This window comes from Miscanthus floridulus, chromosome 4, assembly GCF_019320115.1.
Source record: "Miscanthus floridulus cultivar M001 chromosome 4, ASM1932011v1, whole genome shotgun sequence".
Taxonomy (NCBI): Eukaryota; Viridiplantae; Streptophyta; class Magnoliopsida; order Poales; family Poaceae; genus Miscanthus; species Miscanthus floridulus.
In genome coordinates, this window is record NC_089583.1 from 67,014,199 (window position 1) to 67,035,435 (window position 21,237).

The window sequence follows — 21,237 nt, forward strand, 5'->3', positions numbered from 1 at the left end:
AACATTCATTCTGCCTAAGCTTTGGACTATCCGATAGAGCTGGTGTCACAAGGTTGGAACCATGGCAAGCATTGTTGTTTGAGTCGATGTCAGAGTATGGGTCTTATGTGGCTTAGGTGAACTTCAGAACACAAGAATCATAGAGAGGATGCAATAGTTTTTCCTAGTTTGCTCCAATCGGTATCCTAGTCGAGCAGCTGATGATCCTTATACTTAAAAGTACCCAAAATCAGGGGGTTACAATAGGGTTGTAGAGTGATTTGGTAGGGGGTTAGCTCTTTGCTAATCCTATGGTTGCCTTGCCACTAGTGGAGCCTTCCCCTCATCGGAGAGGAGGAAGATGATGGGATGTGGTGGAGGAGCTCTCAGTGCCCCTCCTTGGGTTGCCTTGCTCTCGGTGCTGAGCAAAGGCCAGAGGATGGAATGGAATGTCTTCTAATGATCTGAGTTTTCCACTTCCCCCCTAGGTCTGACCTTATCTCTTATATAACGAGATAGGTTGGGTACATGGTGGTTTGGAGGGACTAGTCTATGATCTACATGCGTCGGAGTCTAGGAGGGCCTTGTAGCAACACTTTATGGATCATGGTGGTGTCATGGAGCTGAAGAAGCCTTGGGCATCTTCTGGCTGCTCTGTTCTGACACTACATGTCAGGCTATGTTAGCTTGTACTAGCCTACCCTAGGTAGACCTTCTGGACTCTTCTTGGAGGTGAAGGAGGTGAGCTTCAGGGGCTGACATGCGGGCCTAGGGGTCTCCAAGCCCCTAGAGGATGCTAGGAAGCTTTGCCTTCTAGTGTCAAGCCCCATGCGTGACCTTGTCAGAAAAGTGGCCGATAATGCCGTGCCTAAGGGGTAGCACTGAGGAGCCCCTGAGCCTTGGTAATTCGGGGCATGTCTTCTTACATCCAAGCCTTGGCTGGCATTGTTGGTGGGGTAGGAGCCAAGGGCGGGGCTAAAGTGTCATCATAGATTAGGAGCCTCAGGGCTCAGGCAAGCCCCCGAGCCCTAAGCAGAGGTCATGGTGGATTAATGCTCAGACGAGTTTCTTCTTAGAGGGTGCACATGAGCGTACCCAATGGGTATAGCCCTCGAGTCCCCTAGGCAATCCTAGAGGGGTTGGTAGTGGGGTCTTCGTCGTTCGGGAACCATTGGACCTGAGGCTTAACATACCCATATGTTAGGATCTCATCTGGAGCCCCTGAGCCCCTCATGGTCTCACTTGATGTGATGTCGATGAAGGGCTGAATTCGATCTTCTAGTGACCAACCCCTCCTTGGCGAGGATGGCTTCTACTAACAAGGGTGTTGTGCCCTGCTTGGGGTCTTTTTCTTCCAACGTGATGGGTGTTGCTTGGTTGTCGAGGCTGAGTGAGTCTATGCAGCATAGGTCTTCGACTCGAGTGAGGGCTCGGTAAACTTGTCTAGGAGTTGCCAACCTTAGGCTCAGGGGCACCCTCCTTTTTTATCAAAGCCTATCGTGGGCTGAGTGATTGAGAGCGTCTGGGCTCTGGCTCAGGGCCAATTGATCATCTGGAGCGCCACACCCTTCTGAGGGTTGCAGTAGCAGGTCTCGATCCTCTCGAGCTAGCCTTCTAGGGCCAACCATCTATGGCCATGGATTGGGGTGTGGGGAGTGTGCTGAGCCTTGGATAGATATCCTCGTTGGGCCCACTACTCAATGGCTCCTACCCCAACTTTGGGGAGTTGGTTGGTTTTAGGGGATGCTCCACCCAAGCGGCTATCAATCGAGGGGTCGGGTTGCTCCGTCTAGGGAGCCCACGCAGCCCCCGAGCCTGCTGGGGCCTCCCTATCAGCGGGAGTGGTGGCTTCTAGGCATGTCCCTTCTGTTGACATCTTGCATAGGTGGTTGATGGCATCTGGGCCATCGTGCCTATTGGAGGAGTTAAGGTGTGCACCCCCACGCCATCCCACCTCGTTTGGGAGATGGAACATCGGGGCCACATGGAACAGATCTAGCAGAGTGGGAGCCATGGCACTTGGTGCTCGTGGGTCTAGGCCATCGATGGTAGCCGGTGGGCCCGAGAGGAGTCAGATTCACCCAAGTCCTGTGAAGGCGTGCGTGGAGTGGGCAGCGCGCGTGGAGGAAAGTGGAGCAGGGACTTGACTCATTGTTAGTGATTCCCTGACTCCGCCATTACTACATGGCCGTCATCATGCAATCACCTCGGGGCATGCTGTGGGGATTGAGGAGATGCCCAATCAGTTCCCTAGGTCCCCTTTAGGCCACTGATGGCTGATTGAAGGGCCTAGAGCCGCTCATAGTGCATCGTCTAGGCTATAAAGGGGAGCCCTGGGGGACACAGTGTCTTTAATCCCTTCCTTCGTCCCCTTCTCTTCTTCTTAGTTCCATCTTCTTCGTTGGTGATGGCAATGATGAAGTGCGATGCTTCCCTCTGGGTGAGCCTGTCTTGGTCTACCGGGTGATTGCTTCTTCAAGGGAGGAAGGACTCCAACAAGTTTAGGGGCATGGGCCAAGGCCATCGGGTCCGAGGTCCATTGGCCCCTCGTTGGTGCAGTGCCACGCCCATGCCAATACTGGATGGCAGGCCACCTGCCCTACCATCTTGCACCATCTTCATATCCTCATCATCAGATGCGGTGTTGGTAGGGGTGAGGTAGTGCCATGTAGTCAGCCATAGGCTTTTGGTTGCCTATAGGGCTCGGGAATACCCAAGCCATAAGGTGCCACCCATGGGTTGCACTATGTCACTTCTGGCCTATGGTCAGGCTAGATGTGCCACCCTTTGGAGGGCTCAGGCCATTGGGGGTGAGGCCAACCTCCAAGCCACAGCTAGGAGATCTCTGCCTCTTCTCAGTGCACTCCTCCCCTCCTACGAGAGGCTAACCGAGCTTCTAGGCTTAGGGACCCTGACCTCCCCCTTTAGTCCTAATGAAGACCATCTCTCTAGGGGAGGTAGGGTCACTTGCATGGCCGGTCATCGGTGGGCCATCTCTAGCGCCTTGCCACAGCACTAGCCCTTTGCATCTCCTCGGTGGGTTTTGCCACCATATATTGTAATCGGGTCATTCCCAATTAATTAAATGAAATTACTTTCATTTGTAATCCCATTTGCTCTCGAGTCATGCTCAGAGACTTGGTCCCTCATTGGGATGGGCTGTTACGATGATGGCCTCATTGGCCAAGATTGCCATGCCCATGCTACTAGTAGGTAAGTCCATGAGAACACCAGGTTTACGATCATTCTATGCCCCGGTCGTGTCCCCCAGAGGGGAGATCCTTGGCTTCCCAACCGAGCCACTCATATAGTTCTTGAGCCCATCTATCGGTGCTCGGGGGCTCGCTGCCTCCCTCGTTGGGTCACCACGAGTGGTTCTGGGTCAGTACTCAGACATCGTTCATCCAGACAGTCAAGATGCTTCTGGGCACTATTGGTGGTCATTACCGATCAAATCCAACCTCCAATTATGACACAAAAAGAGGAGAAATAAGCAATCTTAATCTCATATGCATTTACTATTAACCAAGTTCCACATATATTTGGAGAACATTATTTTGCAGGTCACAAACATAAATACATGGAATAATTCACTGAAAGGCACGGGTACTGTTGGTCAACCCGTGGTAGAAAGTCTGCATGAGTAGCCAATTCTCCATCCTATGATGAGGACATTCTGATATATAATCTTGAAAGCATTCCTATGCCTTAGGGATAGATTCATCATGCTGCTATTAAAAGCTTGAAATTCTCCCACGCAGAGCATTGGTCTTGCCTGTGGGAAAAAACTTGGCTAGGAAGGCAGTGGAGCAATTTATCCCATGTAGTGTTTCTATCTTTGTTGGCGTAGAACCATTTCTTAGCCTTCCCCAAAAGTGAGAATGGGAAGAGGCAAAGTAGTATGGCATCTTTGGATACTCACTTGATGGTGAAAGTATTGTAGATCTCCAGGAAGTGTTGAAGATGATCACTTGCATCTTCATGTGCCTTTCCACAAAACTGGTTGGCTTGCACCATGTTGATGAGAGCTGACTTGAGCTCAAATCCATTGTCTCCCACATTGACTATTGGTCTAGTACAGATGTTGGCTGTAGTTGGAGCAGAGAACTCGCGAAGAGTCTTGTCAGCCATGGCTTCAAAAACTAGTGTTAAGCTCCGCCTGGTCTGGTTGTCTTCCGATTCTAAAGCTGAGACTTTCTTGAGTTTATCTCTAGTTCTCCTGATTAATGCTTCTAGATCTTCAACGTAGTTTGTCGAAAGGTCAAAATCGGTCATACATTACCCTGCATAAGATATAAAAGTAGAGAGAACAAGGGTAAGCCTATTTGAGTAGAGGTCAATGGTTATCTAGATCACATCAATAAATATAAGTTTATCAATATTTCCTTACTACCTAGCTACCTTCCCCGGTAATGGTGCCAAAAATAATTGTTGGTATTTATTAACTTGTCGCTTGTTTAAGTAGTCACCTATTGATTATTGAGATCTCTCAGCATGACTTTTACTAAGTTATCATCCCTAGCGGTGGTGCTAGAAATGCTTATTGGTACTACCTAGTGCCACTTCTAGAATGACACTAAGAAGTACTTTAGTATTTCATGCGACTAGATAGAATATATATAATAGAAAGGAATCGATAAGCACACAGAAAGGAATCGATAAGCACACAGATAATATACAATTATAGCACTTCACCCGGGAGTATTCCAGGTATCGTTATTTATATTTTTATCATAGAGAAGGACGAGAAGTGAGAATTTATTGATAACTTATACACATGATGGAGAAATAAACCATAACCAAACTTCTACTCACAACAGGGGTAAGTCAAGAGATAAATGTATATGCATGGCAAGTAATAACTAATCATTGATCACTCAGACTACTCCTTTCTATGGCATTAGCATGGCTAAGTAGAATATTAGAGGAATAATTCCTAAGTCATTCTTAATTACAAGTCAAAGCATACATTGATTAGTCCAACTACACTTAGTAATCATGATTAAGATCAACTTCATATCTACACATAAGGGATAATACTAAGGAAGATTAAGAACAGATCTTGTCGTCCTTCGTAACTAGATCCTATTTGTCCTATATTTGGGGAGTGGACTACAAAGGACTCAATGGGAGTGTCACATCCACGATCTACCACATGTCCCAAAATATAAGGTATATTCGTAGGTAAACAATGTATAAACACCACACTTACACAATGTCAACCACTCACCCTTGGATCCAAAGAGTGAGCGCTATACGAACTTATGCATGAACATAACGATAATCTAACTATACTAAGCATATAATTGAAGTAGATGATAATCATGATAACTAGGAACATGATTAATACGAAGAACAATGTCATAACAATGGTAGCAAACATATAAAAGTATTGAGAGATACAAAATGTTGGGGGTACAAATGCTATACCAAGCCATGCTATTGACATGATCAGGAATCTAAGTGAAGATTGCCTCCCTCTAGACCTAGCCTAGCTAGCTATGCCCTAGAATATGGTGGAGCTCTGAGGATGATTAGGGTTTTTGTCTTCTCAAATGATTTGATCAGGGTTTGATTCATTAGGGGTGTGGCAAGGGCTGGTATATATAGGCCTGAGCATCAATCCTAAGCCCTCGGATCACATCGACTTGAATAGATGGTATAGATGCAACATAGGAGGCGGTGAAGAACTGACATTCGAAGGAGGGGCTGATAGGTGGGGCCCATAGGTCAGTCGGTCTGTAGGAGGGGCCGACCAGCCCTACATGGTAGCCACCTGCTCTCCGCTTTGATGGGTTGCCTCTTGGAGTCTTTTGGAACCTTTTGGAATTGTTTTCGCTGTGAATAAGCGTGATTAATTCTAACATTTAGGTCCACCTTGATGGTTTTCTAGATAAACCCTGCAGAAAATACAGATTCACCAAAACTCATGGAATTTGTTAGTTTAAACCCCTAAACCTTTGTTGGGGATTACTTTCATGCCCTTATTTATATTATATTGACGGTCTATAATGTTTGTTAACTACCGTTAACAACGAGCTCAACCCCCTATGGTCGGGGTCACGGCACAAGTAGTTCTAGCGGCCCCTCTAGACACGACATGGGAGGCAGCCCTGGGAACGCACATGGTCAATACAGGTCAAACTCTGAACCAAAACACCATTTGAATACTCACCCTTAGTTACGCAGACAGGCACGAAGACACGATGATGCCCCACTAGCCTCCGGTGACTCCTCCCGTTGCCGCTTGCCACGATCCATTTTGGCTGGTGAGGAAAGGACTCTGAGTGCACGAGAGCTAGAATAGGGAAGTGATGGAGCAGGCAACTAAAAGCGAATGACTCTCCCGCCGTACCACTGTAAGCATATTTATAGATGTTGAGGACACTTAAGGCACACACGTGTTCACTCACATTTACTAACCACTTCAAAAAAAACCCGTAGAGCAGGTGAAGTGATCGGAGGGGAGGCGGAGCAATGGTTGCCCATGCAGCAATGTGAACCAAGTAAGCTTCATGAGTCCCCACTTTTCTATATCATTTTGATTTATGCACCCGTATTCCGTGGCGCACGACTACTCATGAGTGGGTGCCCTTATGCCACGACATGACCGGGGAGGCCAACCACCCCTAAGATCGTGTGCATAGTGACCCATCGTAACCGCGACCCCGCATCGTTCTTAGAAAACCCACTCTTGGGCTAGTGAAAGGTCCTTGTGTGGTTTTGGTAATTGAGTGACAACCTAGGTGGACTAATTGTGTTTATGGGAGATACATAGGTGATTAGTCCACAGGTACATGTGTGTGAGCAACATATGCCATGAAGGTGAACATGGCTTGGAGATGTTGCAAAGCTCACACATGTGATGATGAAGGAGCTCATTGCACATGAGACATGACATTGAGTCATATGATCAAGGTGGAGAAGATCAAGACAAGACTTGGCTTGATGGACCGGTTGCAAGCGTGAAGGGCAAGTTGGAGGCTTTGGAGCGATGGACCATGTGGCGATGAAGCTTGAGCAAGACTTGGTTCCAATGGATGAAGGCAATGATGAAAAGCAAGTGAAGTCAAGATCGATGAACCAATATGATCACGTGATGATATGAAGTGGATCATATCATTGTTGATTGTGTTGGTGCATGTGTTGCATCGACATTGGAGGAGATGGAATGGAATGTGCAAGGCAAAGGTATAACCTAGGGCATTTCATTTCACCGGTCATAGGTGTGTAGAGAAGTTTATGACCGGGTTTTAGGATAGATGGCCATACTATCAAGAGGGGCAAACTTGTTTGCATATCGGTCATCTAGTGCCACTCAAGTGATCTAACTTTGCATCGTCGCTAGGATCGAGTGGCGTGGCAAGTTGAGTGGCTAACACCCTTGAAAATGTTTATGAAAATATGCTAACACATATGCACAAGGTGATACACTTGGTGGTTGGCACATTTGAGCAAGGGTGAAGAAGATAGAGTTGAAAAGGAGTTAGTCGTGCTGGTTATAGAGCTACCGGACACGTCCGGTATGGTGACCGGACACGTTCGGTATTCGGCGATGTACTCAGCGACTGGACGCGTCCGGTGTGAATCAGAAAAGGCGGTGTTTGGTAGTGCAGTCGATCGGACGCTGGCAGCGTCCGGTCTGGTGCGACCGGACGCATCCGGTCACCAGAGGATGCTTACTGTACTCGACCGGACACTGAGGCTCAGTGTCCGGTCGGTTTCTAACTGTCGCGTCCGGTCGGCCCTGGTGGCTTACTAGACTCGACTGGACACAGCGGTGTAGCATCCGGTCATTTCATGTTGAGCATCTGGTCGTCTTGTCAGAGAGCCGTTGGAGGCAATGGATGGACACGTGGTGGTCAAACAGCTACTGGACATGTCTGGTATAGCGACCGGACACGTTCGGTATTCGCGTCTGGTGCGTCCGGTGCTGCGTCCGGTCGGCCCGAAAAACGCCTAGTAAAAAGGGTAACGGCTAGTTTAGCCCATGGGGCTATAAATAGAAGTGGCCTTCAGCCATGGCTGGTGCTGAGCACCTTGGGGGACTTTGTGTCCATGCTTGAGAGTGCTTAGGAGCCCTCCATCTCACACATACTTGATAGTGATCATCTGATTGTGTGAGTGAGCGATTATAGTGCGATTGCATAGTGAGGTCGCATTGAGTGGCACTAGGTGATTGAGTTACAAGCCGGTGGTGCTTGTTACTCTTGGAGGTTGCCACCTCCTAGACGACTTGGTGGTGGTCTCTGTGGAAGCCCACAAGAAGCTTGTGCGGCGCTCCGGAGAAGAGCTTGTGAGGGGCATTGTGCTCGCCCCATGAGAGCCACGAAGAGCAACTTTAGTAAAGCGTGTCATTGAGCTACCATCACTTCTGAGGTAGGTTCTTGTAGCGCCCGACGTACGGGCTTGGCGGGTGATGCCAATTAGCCACCGAACCACCAAGTGAGCGGTTGATACAACGGGGACTAGCGTGTTGGCAAACACGTGAACCTCGGGAGAAAAATCATCGTGTCAACCTTGTTTTTCTCATTGGTTTGCATCCCCATTACACAAGCTTGCTGATTATTTTCATATACATTAAGCTTGTGTTGTTGCTCTTGTAATTAGTTAGCTTGTGTAGGCTTACTAGTTACCTTCTTGCTTGTGTAGCATAGAAGTAGCTCCCTTACATGGCTAATTTGGTTTGTTTAACATTGTTAGTCACATTGCTTAGTTTGTGTAGCTAAGTAATTGCGCTCTCTAATTTGGCATTGGTTGCCTTGTTATTAAGCATTGCTAGTGAGCTTAGTTGGCTTTGTGCTTTTGCTTACTAGCATGTGTAGGAGCTCCTTTGTAGCTTAAAGTACTAGACCTTGCTTCTAGAATTGGTTAGGAGAGCTCTAGCTAGCCCTGGCACCTTTGTTGCTTGATTAGTATCTTTGCAAGGTGCTAGAGAACATAGATAGAGGGGTATAGTCTTGGCTAGACTGATAGTTATAATTCTGCACTTGTTTCGGTTAGCCAACACGATTAATTTTAGAAAAGACTATTCACCCCCCCTCTAGTCCGCCATCTCAACCCTTCAGCTAGTCCTTAGAAGGGCTCAAGGGCACAAAGGGATAGGGACAGGGTGAGTTGGGCCCCTACGGCTCTAATTGGTGGTATGGAGCCATGTGACTATCTCACTTTGTGTCCGAGTCATCTACTTCGAAGTCGCTCAGGTTGACCCCCTCTAGGGGGAGGCATCTTGCCCTCTGACCGTTGCGGAGGCGGTCGGGGACCAATAGGTTTGATGGCTGATGATTTATGGGATGTCTCTCGACAAGGCACAGTCGAACTCCACATCGATTGGGGAGGATATCGGGTCCCGCTCGGATTACCCATCGATCCTTATGAGGCGCACCGCTCCGACCATGTGGTTATAGTGGACATGCCTCTCCTTGTGTGGGACGAAAACAAAGCCACCTATAACAGGGCATCATGACCTCTCGAGGTCAGCAGGGATGCTAGGATAAAATAGGAGCTGGGTCCCCATGACCCCATAAAAGAGTTGAGGCTAGGCCACGTCCAAATCTCCTCCCGGCATCTCCAGGTCTAACGACCTAAGGCTAGCTTCGAAGGCTCACAAACCATTAGAGGTCCACTGACCTCTTCAGGAGAGATCGATGAAGCAGATAGCCTAGGTAACATAGCGGTGTCTTACATATGAATTGATGTGGGGCCCAAAGCGTGATCATGGCTCGGTCACACGGAAGACACAAAAAGGTCCAACACCAATGAGCCAACACACGATTGTAGAAAACAATCATGACCATGGAAAAAGAGGTCAGGAAAGTTCCTCGCATCATCAGGATATAATGACCCTTGTGGTGACCCAAACCAAAAGTATGACCCCGAACCCATGGCTCGAGGGCTTCTTGCAACCATAGGGGAAGCCTAAGAATTTATAGATACAACAGCAGGCCATACCTCTAAAACACATACCGCACCTGGTCCTCAGCGAATGGCACATCCTTGGGGACCACATGCTAAGGGAACTATTGCCATCCCTTCGGCAACAAAGGGAGCCCAGCTATCACCACAAGCGAAATGCAGATGGGACATAATCCTGATCTGTTCGACACTGGATAACATGATAGGGCCGCACAACTTTGTCCTCCCCTACTCTGCAAGTAGTCCCAAACAGATGTTGGGTGAACCTTTAGCGGGATCCTAACATGACACCGAACTACGTGTGAAACTCAGGGAGAAGCCAGAAATGCCTCTGGCCAGTCGCACATTTCGAGCACACGAACCACCAAGGTTCGAGGCGACAAGTGGCAATGGAGTAGTGGACTGATGTGGCGTATGACCCGACTTGATGGCCACACTACCTCTCAGTCCCTAGCTCACAAGTTCGCCTTCTAGTACCAGTTGTCGGGAGGGGCAATGCCAGCCTCTAGCCACCACAAACGATGCCCAGCGGATCACACGCTTGAAGCCCCATGGTTCCCTTTAGATTTTTCTTTCCTTCCTTCCTCTCAGACCCCTAGAGGGTATAGAACCAAGTTTGCAAAAGTAGCTAAAGGTGCCTTAAATGATAGAAGGGTCCCTATTTATAGGCCCAAAGGTAGACTGAATAGCCTGAGATCAGCCGCACCATGTGGTGGACCATGGGAGGTCACAGCCAATGTTAGATACCCGCATGAGGTCAGGGACTCAAGACGCTCCCAGAAACAGGGCCGGTATAGCGTCGATGAGACCACTCGGCCCCGCTTGGGTCACGAACCATGATACGTAGCACACTAACATGGTAGGGCTCAACAATCACGTACCACATTGTTAGGATGTCCTAACGGGGTAGAACATAAGGCCACTTACCGCATTGAACGTACCAGCCTACAAGGGATCAAGCAACAAAGCTCGGACAGGCCACGACCATGAACCGACAATCAACGAACATGCAACGCAAAAATGCTCGGGGCTACTGTTTGGGTTCTGATCTCCATGTGTCTCAAGGCAACAATTAGTTAGTAGGCCGACCGGCCTGCTATACATAAGCCAACAAGGTCCCGAATGACCGAGGACTAGCTGATCCAAGAAAACCAGGCCAAGCACTAAGGCTAAAGTCGGCCACGACCCCTTCACAGACTTGGCCACACGACACTGTAACATCTCTAGTGTTATGAGCTTGTTAGCACCGAGGTTTAGACATAAGAGGATTTACCGAAATGATTTTCTCGGATTTTAAAAATTTAGCTTATGTTTAAAAAGCATCATTTGGCGAATTATATTGAACAACGGGTTTTAAAAACACACATGGAATGACGAGCGAGTCTTATGTGGTTCACTTTGATGGACTAAACTAAATATCTGAGTAGATTCACCTAGGGCGTAAAAGTAATTAAAAATTGTCCAATAACGATTCTAGCAATTAAATGACGAATGGCTTGTTCGGTTGGATTGAGCATGAAAACAATTTTTATAAATAAAATTTGTTGAAAGTAAAAGTTGCTAAATAATAAAACCTTAGAGCTTTAGTTACGCTTGTACATGCATAAAGTTGTTTTAGAAAACGAATTTTTGGATGTTAAAATAATATAAAATATAAACCGGAAACATCATATCATCAGCAAGATATGAACATCGTGAATATGTGGGTATGCTTGTTCGAGTGTCAATGTGGTGTTTGTTAGTTTTAAAATTAATATAAACAAAATAAAATATAACTTGTATTTAGTACTTGAATAACCCTAGAGCGCAAGTTTAATAGATAAAAATGCAACTCTTGTTTTGGTGAGTAAAAGTTGCCCAATAGTATATTTGATAGCTCAAAAATCGGATCCAAGATTTAAACTAGAACTTTTCGTTGAGTCAGCGAGAAATTAGATTTATGTTCAAAAGGTCGTAGTCGTGTTGGGGACATGTCGTTGGCGTTCTGTTAGTGAACCAGCGACTGTAGGGAACGATCTCGGCCGCTCACATCAGCTACTTCGCCTCGCTCGCTCTTGGCCGTTCGTTCTATCCACTCGAGCTACTGCTGCCTGGGTCTTGTCTTTGTCTACCTCTACGGTCTGCCTCCATTGTCCCATAGCGCTACTGTCCTGGCCGCTTGAATACGTGGTGTGTCCCCCCGCTAGGAGTCAAGTCATCCAATTTATTTGCATCGCATTGTGTTGTCGAGTCATCGTTTGCTCTTTCTTTTCTCTGCTTGCCTGTCTAGCTTTGCTTTTGTTAATGCAGCGGAGCCCAGCATCCCGAACAAGTCCACCGTGCAGGAGCATCTAAAAGGGAGCACGTGGTTCTATCCCTGTCATGCTGTCCTTTCACTTCCCTATGCGTGCGCAGGTGCACCGCTGCCGGCCACGGCGCCCCGTCCCATCCTGGCCCTGCGTCCATGCTCTGGTGGGCGTACGACGTTCCCACCCTTGTGCTGCTTCCCCTCTCTTTCTTTTTCTGCTGCCGCACGCCACCGGTGCTCCCTGCTGCCTCGCATGAGCACCCGCCCTGACTACGCCATCATCGCTCGGCCACCATGCACGCGTGTGTCCTCGGTCCCGTGCTGGACCATAGCCCCATGGCGTGCCCGCTTCATCGTCTGTGGCCAGCGCCACCACCGTCCCTGCTGCTGATGCCGTCGTAAGGCTCGAGCTCGGCCAACGCTTTTCCACCGCTCTGCCTCTCCGCGCTCGGACGCCGGCACCATTTACCTCCGCCTCGCTCTCTGCCATGCCCCATGCGTGCTCACCTCACATCCACGTCGCCTGGAGCTGCCTGGGCAGTGCTGCTGCGCATCGAGGTCATTGTGCCACATCTCTGTTTCCGCCGTGGTCGCGCCACTACAGCCCCCACACCACCACCTCACCGTCGGCGCGCTCCACCGCTGTTTCCCCTCCTTTTCCCTCCTCACGTCGCACGCCCGTACCTCATAGCACCACCGCTGTCGTCGACCCCCATGCTGTGCTGCTCTTCTCTAAGCCGCGTCCGTCGCCTACGCCTTTGTGCTATGGATGCCATGGTCGCCGTAGCTCACCACCGCGTCGCCTTGGCCTACTCCCCGTGCCCCGTCCATGCTGTGCACCCCTGGCTCACACTCACCACGCGCCAAGATCTACAGCCACCCACTCCTTGCTCTTCTCCTTCCTCTTCTATTCGTGTAGAGAGAAGAGTGCCCCGTCGATCTCCTTCCTCGAGCTACAATAGACCAAGGTAGATAGTCCCCATACATCCCCTACCTCCCCTCTACCTCCCCATGCCCTTGGATTTGGAAGTCGTGGCCAGAATCGCTGTCAGGCGAAGGTCCAACAGCTATCCATGGCGGACGAGCTGAGGAGCACAAACACCCGATGCTCTCTATGTCTCTCTCGAAGAGTCCTAGCCGTATACCCGCTCTGCTCTTTGTTTAATCCATAGCAGCAGCTTGCCCTATGCCCATGTGCTAGTAGCAAAGCCGGGGACCAACTTAGCTCCTACACATGAAAAGTCAAGAGTCGTGAGCCATTAATCCACTTCACCCATTTCTTTATTCTTTTTCCCTTTCTAATAAACCAGCGGCAGCACGTGGCCACTAATCACGTTTCATTTTCTCTCCTCATGATTAATTAGCGGCCACCTTGCATACTTAATATCTCCACCATGCTAACTCTGATTCCGTCACTTCTTCTTCCTAAATTCATCTAAAATCGAACCCTACCTATCCATAAAGTTTCATAATTTTTGGAACGCATTTGAATTTATATGAATATTTATTTGTGTCTGTTTGTCGAGTACTGTGAGTTCGACACCGATGGAGGGACGTCGATGGATCGCGGAGTCATCGGGAGTTGCTAAAGAAATGGTACTTTTGGAAGCGTGATTAGATTTCTAAGAATTTCGGCTGTTGTTGATTATTTACATCTATGCATTTGCATCAATACATATCACAATAGGAACGACGGTGGATCGATGGTATCAACTGGAGTAGCTGAAAAGATGGTGCCAGGGATCATGTCACGAAGATGGAATGCTAACTTTTGGTTATATTTTACCTAGGCAAGCCTCGGTGCATAACCCCTACTCTTCTGCACTTTATATTATATTTGTGCATTAAGTTTTAAGGAGTTGAATGAAACCCACTTGCATATATATATATATATATATATATATATATATATATATATATATATATATATATATATATATCTTTATCCCATGAGTCTTACTAGTATGACAGGATCATGTAGATTGCTATGCTATAGGAGTCCGGTAGAAGTCGAGTGATTACCTATCACTCGCGAGAGATAGGAAGTATATATATTATTGTATTATTATCACTTAGAATATATAAAATGGTGGAAAGAAAAATGGTGACCGGGCAGGGATATGGTTTGGGTATTGGTCGGTGTAAGAGGTTGTGTCCTGCGGCCAATGGGACATAGCTTGGTTACACTGTGTTCCATGTCTGTGTCAGTTAAGGATCGGCCGTTGCATAAGACTCTATGCAATTCACAGACTTATTATCCCAAGCACATACTTGGGTATGGGCGCTTGGAAGACTTGTTACTCTCTTGTCGTGGGTTCTGGCTCTTTCCGAACCGACTGTCAGGGTGGTTTTTGGGTTTAGCAGGTCCTTGCACCGCATAGAGTCTGGGACTCAGGGGTGCGGGCTTGGAATCCTAGTTTGGATAGGGACCTAGGACCCCATGACAGGAGGGTAGTGGGTTGGTCCTGCTTGTGCCTGGGGTACAGGCGGGGTGTGTGTTTTCGAGTTACCCAGCTGGGGGCATTGATTCATGAATCGCCAGCGTTTCCGGTATGACTTGTCTTAACTCTAGGCATCATAGTAAGAACTGGAAGATGAAAGATGGAAAAAGGAACTCTGATTGCTTACCACCTGCTTGAAAGTAGTACAGGTGCTTACATAGAATGGTTAGTTAATGAACTAATGCACTGCTAATAAAAATCGAATATAAGGACGCACATTTAGTAATGCTTCCTGCAGACGAAAGAAATCCACAAGCCAGATAGCCTTGCATATCCTTGGGGTCTTTTCTTTCCTCCTGTCAGGTAAGTCTTGCTGAGTACAATTGAGTACTCAGGGTTTTAATTCTCCCTGTTGCAGGTGATAGGTGGAGGCTAGAGCTGACCTTTGTGTGTGAATTCCTCCTAGTGGGCTTGGACAGGATTTTCTTTACGCTGTGATTATAGTTTTTATTTATATCTCTCACTAAATGTTTTTATAAACAAAAGTTTTATAATCTGTTGTCATAGTTTATATAGAAATATTTCGTCACGTCATAAATAGATGTTTAATTCCGATCTAACTTTGTTCACATGTGTTATATTCCGTTGTTCAATTAAATTGTCCATAACTCTGATAATATGATTACATTCCGTTGTTTTAACAATAAATATCATACTCTGATGTTGTATTAAAAGTAATGTAAGAAATGGTTAAGAATGTTGTAAGCTTTATTCTCTTATTTGTAATCCTAATGAAAAATATGGATTTTCGGGTTCTCCCTTGGGGTGTGCCCGATGGAAACTGTGTAATTTAGTGTTTTCCTTGAGTGCTGTATCTAATGGAAGACAAGCACTCCTAGGAAGTATTAGATTAGGAGGTTCTACCATAGATGCTCAAGAAACTCATGACCTCTCCACATTCCTGACCCCTAGGAGGAACAAGGAGAGGTCGAACCTAGCCAAGCATGCCTGCTCTGATAGGAGTGAGCATGTTGCACTAACCCTGCAAGGACTGAGGGGACAGCGGTCACCTTGGTCTGGTCAAACGCCATCCCTGCACCACGTAGCTCAGACAAGATAACACCGCCTAGCGGTGATGGTCGGTACGGTGCCCACCATTAAGATATGGTCCAACAAGACGAATGTACGATTCTACCCACCAAGGGATGGTATCCATGAAGGAGGCCTTGACTTAGAGGCCACCTGCTCCACAAGCCAACCAGGCGACCAATGACCTGGGGGCGGCCACCAACTCTTGTACAGCTCCCCCAGGACACCAGGAAGCGATGATGAAGGCCACGGCAGAGACCACATCGCGTAGGATGGCTGACGAACCACCACTATGCCAATGGCGCTGCCACGGCCAGCACAGCGGCCAGCATAGTGGCACCACACCATACCTTACCGCGACATAGGCACAAGACCATGATGACAACCACGCCTAGACATGCACCACAAGATGGTGTAGCTTGCAAGCCAAGATAGATAGGCCCCTCCCTTAGGCTCACGACCCCTCGGTCGGGAGAACCTCCTTCTTTGTACATGCCCTGGCCCCGAACACTATATAAGGGCAGATAGGGCACCCTCTCCGAGGACATTCTCTCATTCTACACATCTCTGGACTCCTAAAGCTTCCCTTCAGGCAGTTCATCTTCTTGCTCTAGCTCTCCTACCTCTTCCACCATTCTTGTACCCCCATTGTAAGAACTTTAGAGCATTCAAGTGAGGAACACACACTTGATCATCTCTGAAACTAGACGTAGGGCTCTGGCCTGAACCAGTATAAATCCTTGTATCTTTTGGATGCTACCATAGTCTTCCTAGAGCAGCGCGGCAATTGTATAAATTTACTAGTCCGGTTTACAAAAACACCAACACCGCTATAAAGAACTCCTTGTAGACAACAACCTCATTGTCACAAGGGTCTAGAACAACTTCCCCTTTCGATGGCCTTGCAAGATCATGAGGGAACCAACCCATCTTCACGAACTCATCCAATTCCTTCAAGGTGACCCTCGTAGGACCAAACTCAAAACTCATAGCTGCATCCGACGAAGAATCAACAACATTAGAGCTGTCAACAGGCCTCGCAGTCCTCTTCATGCGAGCCATCAAGCTACAAAATGAAAACGCAAAGACTCATTAGCACAAATAATAGCGAAGTAAGTACACTTAAAACAAAAAACAACTAGCACTCACCCAAAAGGAAAAGACGACGGCAGACGGAGCAAGCAAACAACAAACCCTTGACCAAACCAACAATCCTCGCACCAACACAACCCTCGCTCACCAGATACACCAGCAGCAACTAGCCAGAAAACAAGAAGCCGAACAACAAAAAACCCTAAAACCTACCACACCTATTTATAGGTGCCCCATGACCACTCGAAAGGAATGTGTGCATCCCAAATCCCAAGAAAAACAGGAAACAACCCTCGACAATCGCGTGTCACATCAAACCTTAAGTAGCACCACCAACTAAAAATAGTGCAACCTCACCCCTCAACTACGGGCCCAAAACAGTTAAAGCCGAGCATTGGTCGAGCAAAATGGGGGGCGTCGTTGGGCCAGGCGGCAGGCTAGGTACCCTTGCCTACCCCCTTCCACGAGTTTCAACGTTGCTTCGACCCATCATGCTGGGCCCGACCCTCGTGGGGCTACTGTTGGGGGAAAGCTATCCTGGCACAGCTCCTACACTAGCACTCGACCATCTGCTGGCTTCGACTAGATGGCCTCGCGGCAGGAATCCAACCTCACCGTGAGGGTTTTCTATTCATAATGATGGACCCGTGTTTTCAGGTGTCGCGCGCGAAGGCCCGCCTCTTCGGCCGAAGGACCACTGCGGGCGAGGCGCTAACCAATGGCAATTGACGAACCCTCTCTCAGGACACGCGAAGGTTGGGTGCCGACCGCGAAGAGCAAACCACCTTGAAGGCGCGGTGGCCTCATCACGATGGCTGGGGTTCAGGGTAGTTGGCCAAGGGAAGGAGTTTACCGCCGTACCCTTGGCCGTTGTACAACAATTGTCTTCTCCAATGTAACCCTAGCATAATTTCACCGTAGCCCCGGGTGTGGTCTATAAATACCCGGGGCGCTCGTGTAAGAAAATGGACTCTTCTTTCCCAAACAATTTAATGGACATTTAATCCGCATTTACGCTTTGTCTCGTGCTCTGTAACCTTCGCTCATACATTCTCCCATGCCCACTCGATCTTCTCCATGTGGGAAACCCTCGGTCTCTCCCCGCGCGATCCTCAGCGAGGGCAAGAGGTCAGGAGTGACCCCACACACGGGCACATTTGCTAGTATTTTATAAAAAGGCAAAAATTTCTGCCTCTTTTTTTTGTCTAGGTTGTTTTTGTCTGGCCCATTCTAATGTAGGCTAACAGTCTGGTTCGCAGCCCACTCGCTCGTGGCCTTCTCCACTCACTTGTAGCCCACTGGCTCACGGGCCACTCCAGCCACAGTTCAAAATTTTGGTCATGCCCCACTCCAGCCAGCCACCCGCAACCTAAAAAAATGCCACTTATGGGATTCGAACTTGGCCACCAGGATTGCAAACAAAATTACCTACCACCGCACTACAGGAGACTATGGCTCTATTCGTTTTGTTGAAATTTGGTTGCTGCTGATGCTGATGCTAATTTCTTGCTAGAGAAAAACATGATTCCTTTGCTGAAATATACTATTGAAGTAGTGCTGAAGAACAGCATGCACGTGTTATCTAACAATACCTTTATGTATTTACCCGGTAAAACTTCTGCCATATAATTTTCCCTTCCGTTTGATTTTTTGTTGGCCTTCCGTCCGATTCTTTATTTAAGATTTCTTTTGCTTTTTCTTTTTGCATCCGTTATCCTCGTAGGTGACTTTTTCCATTGATTTTTCTTTAAAAAATAAATATTATGGACCTTTGAACCGTTGATTTTTTTTTTCTCTAAGAATTTTTTTTCTATTGTGAAGTTGTTAACGTAATTTGATCAGAAACATATTCATATTCAAACATGATGGCAGAACCTTACCGTGTTTGAGATCTCAGATGTAAAGGACAATTGGATTGTCGTCGAAACTTGTCGGTAAGTGGTAGAGGTTCACTGGGTTTTGCTCCATTTGGATGCAACGATGAACAATGGTTGCCCACAAGAACAGAGCAATTAGGAAATATCATTTTTATTGAATTGTCAAACACGGAGCCGTCACAAAATGACAAAAGTAGGAGACACAAACAAAATCAGCATCAAACATCATTGACCAACTATAAAAGAACATAAAAAAAAGAAACCGACCATCGTGAACATGCATTGTGATCGATGGATTTGTGACTCTACTTGTCGCCGTACGTGTCCTTGAGATAGCCGATGAATTCGTACACCTTCTCCGGCGGGTACAGGTTCTTGGCGACGCTCTCCCTCTCGCCGCAGCGCTTGGCCCACGCGAGCAGCCTCGGGCACACCTCCTCGACGCTGAACTCCGCGAGCCGGCCGTATCCGAGGATCCACGTCGCGAACGGCACGACGGCGATGTCCACGAACCCGAACGCCTCGCCGGCGAGGTAGGCCTTGTCCCCGAGCTCGGCGTCCAGGGTCCGCAGGGCCTCCACCATCTCCGGCCTCGCCTGCGCCTGCGCCTGGCCCGTGCGCTTCCACAGCGTGGTCCCGCAGTCGAAGACCTTCTTCTCCGCGTAGTCGGCCCAGAACCTAGCGTGCGCGCGGGCGACGGGGTCGGCGGGGAGCAGCGGCGGCGTCCCCGGGAACGCCTCGTCGAGGTAGTGCAGGATGATGAGGGACTCGCAGACGGGGGGCCGCCCGTCGTGGAGGAGCACGGGGATCTTCTTGTGGACCGGGTTGACGCGCAGGAGGAGCTCGCCCTTGTTGGCGAGGTCCTGCGGCAGGGACTCGTACGCCAGGCCTTTCTCGGCCAGCGCGATGCGGCACCGCTGCGCGAACGGGCTCACCCAGAAGTCCAGCAGCTGGAGCCCCGTCTTCTCGCCCGCCATTGCTGCCTTGCTCCGTCCGATGTTTTCTTCCTGTCTGTCTCTGTGTATGAGCGTCTACTGGGTACTGGGAGGGAGAGGATGATGCTATATGCCCATGGGAAGGAGGAGACGGTCAGAGGACGGAGAAGAGGCTGTCGCATGCAAAAGGCGCGCTACTGTCACGGCTTGCGTCATGGGTAGGCGCCTACAAAGTGGCTGCCGTGGGTTCAGGCAGCACAGACCAACATGCGACCACATTGCCCGCAGAGGATCAGGGGCTCCGCAGCGAGATGCGACACAGGGTGACGTACGCCGGCTCGTTGTCGAACGCAGGCTGCTGCGCGCGTTGGAAGATCGATCATCGCTACTCTACCCAGGGCCAAACCAATAGTCAAGGTTTTGTCACTATGGACACTATAGACAGCAACATGCAAATTGGCAAAAAAAAAAAAAAAGTGTACTCTGGTTATATTTTCTGTCAAGGTAACTTTTTCCAGCCGCATTAGGTGACTTGGCACGGTGATCTCAAGCCTTGGATATGGTTTGTACTTTGTACAGATTACCATTCATAATGGGTTAACGTTTTAACCCACTAGTCTTGATCGCTGTCCATTGGTTTGGATATTTTGTAGCGTGTTAATTTTTTTTTTAAAGTCATATGATATTCTTTATAATTAAAAAATATATTCCTAAGGTGCTGTTTGGATATTGGAAAATGTAGGGTGGGATAGGGAAATACATGTGCAAATTGGTTTACTGCATGTAAACAAGTAGCAAGGTGCAAAAGGATAGTGGATGGTTATGCAAAATGTTCTTAGAAGCGTCCTAGCATTTTTAGGACTGGTATATGCAAATTTTCAGAATTAATACCAAGCCTTTATTCATCCAAAAAATTCATTATGCTATGAAAAACAAATATGAGTATCTCAAGGATGAAAAGTCTAAGGTCTGTAGAATTGACAAAGCTCATATACCTTATACCATGTTTTTAGTGTAATCTTTCAATATTTATTCTTACAATTACATGGTATATAATTCATAATAATGTTGCGCTCGTATTTTTCAGATTTAAATTCAAAGCGTAGAAAAATTTCAGAATTAATAGACAATTTGATTCAGAAAAATTAAAGCTAGGCAAAACAACAATTAAACTACAGATTTAATGTTGTATATACAAACTCCATGAATATCCATCATCAGAGAATCTATGGTTAATTGGTCAGAAAACTACTATAAAAACTGAATTCTCAAGGGATTATATATATTCATAAACACTATGATTCTATAATTCCTATAGAAAATATAGTGTTAACTCTACAAGAGTACGGGTCAAATTCTTAAATTATTCCGGAAACAGGAGCCTATCCGTCGTGTGCGCTTGTCCATTAATGGGCCTGCTATGGCCTGTTTCTCGATTCGATCTGCTAGTAGACTGGACGGTTATAGGGTTAAAATCCCTTTCCCAAGCGAGGAAAACCAAAGGCGGTTCGTCTGGCGAGTTGGACGATGCGGCTGCTGGCCGTGATGCGTCACACGGTCGGCACGTACGCTGGCGGCTTGCAGTTGCAGGGTACCACCACGCGCGTGCAAGCGGCTACGGC

General features: G+C 47.8%; 1 protein-coding gene and 1 non-coding gene across 2 annotated transcripts; one reads left to right on the top strand and one right to left on the bottom strand.

The window, feature by feature from the left end:
• The first annotated feature begins 3,636 nt into the window (after nt 1-3,636).
• On the top strand, nt 3,637-3,743 carry LOC136553032 (small nucleolar RNA R71). The gene has a single exon (XR_010782938.1). It is a non-coding gene; the product is annotated as a small nucleolar RNA R71 (small nucleolar RNA).
• Nucleotides 3,744-18,815: 15,072 nt separating this feature from the next.
• Nucleotides 18,816-19,700, bottom strand: LOC136551617 (probable glutathione S-transferase GSTU1). Its single transcript, XM_066543172.1, has one exon. It carries the CDS (start codon nt 19,655-19,657, stop codon nt 18,986-18,988), a length of 672 nt encoding a protein of 223 aa, XP_066399269.1. The 5' UTR covers nt 19,658-19,700; the 3' UTR covers nt 18,816-18,985.
• Nucleotides 19,701-21,237: the final 1,537 nt, after the last annotated feature.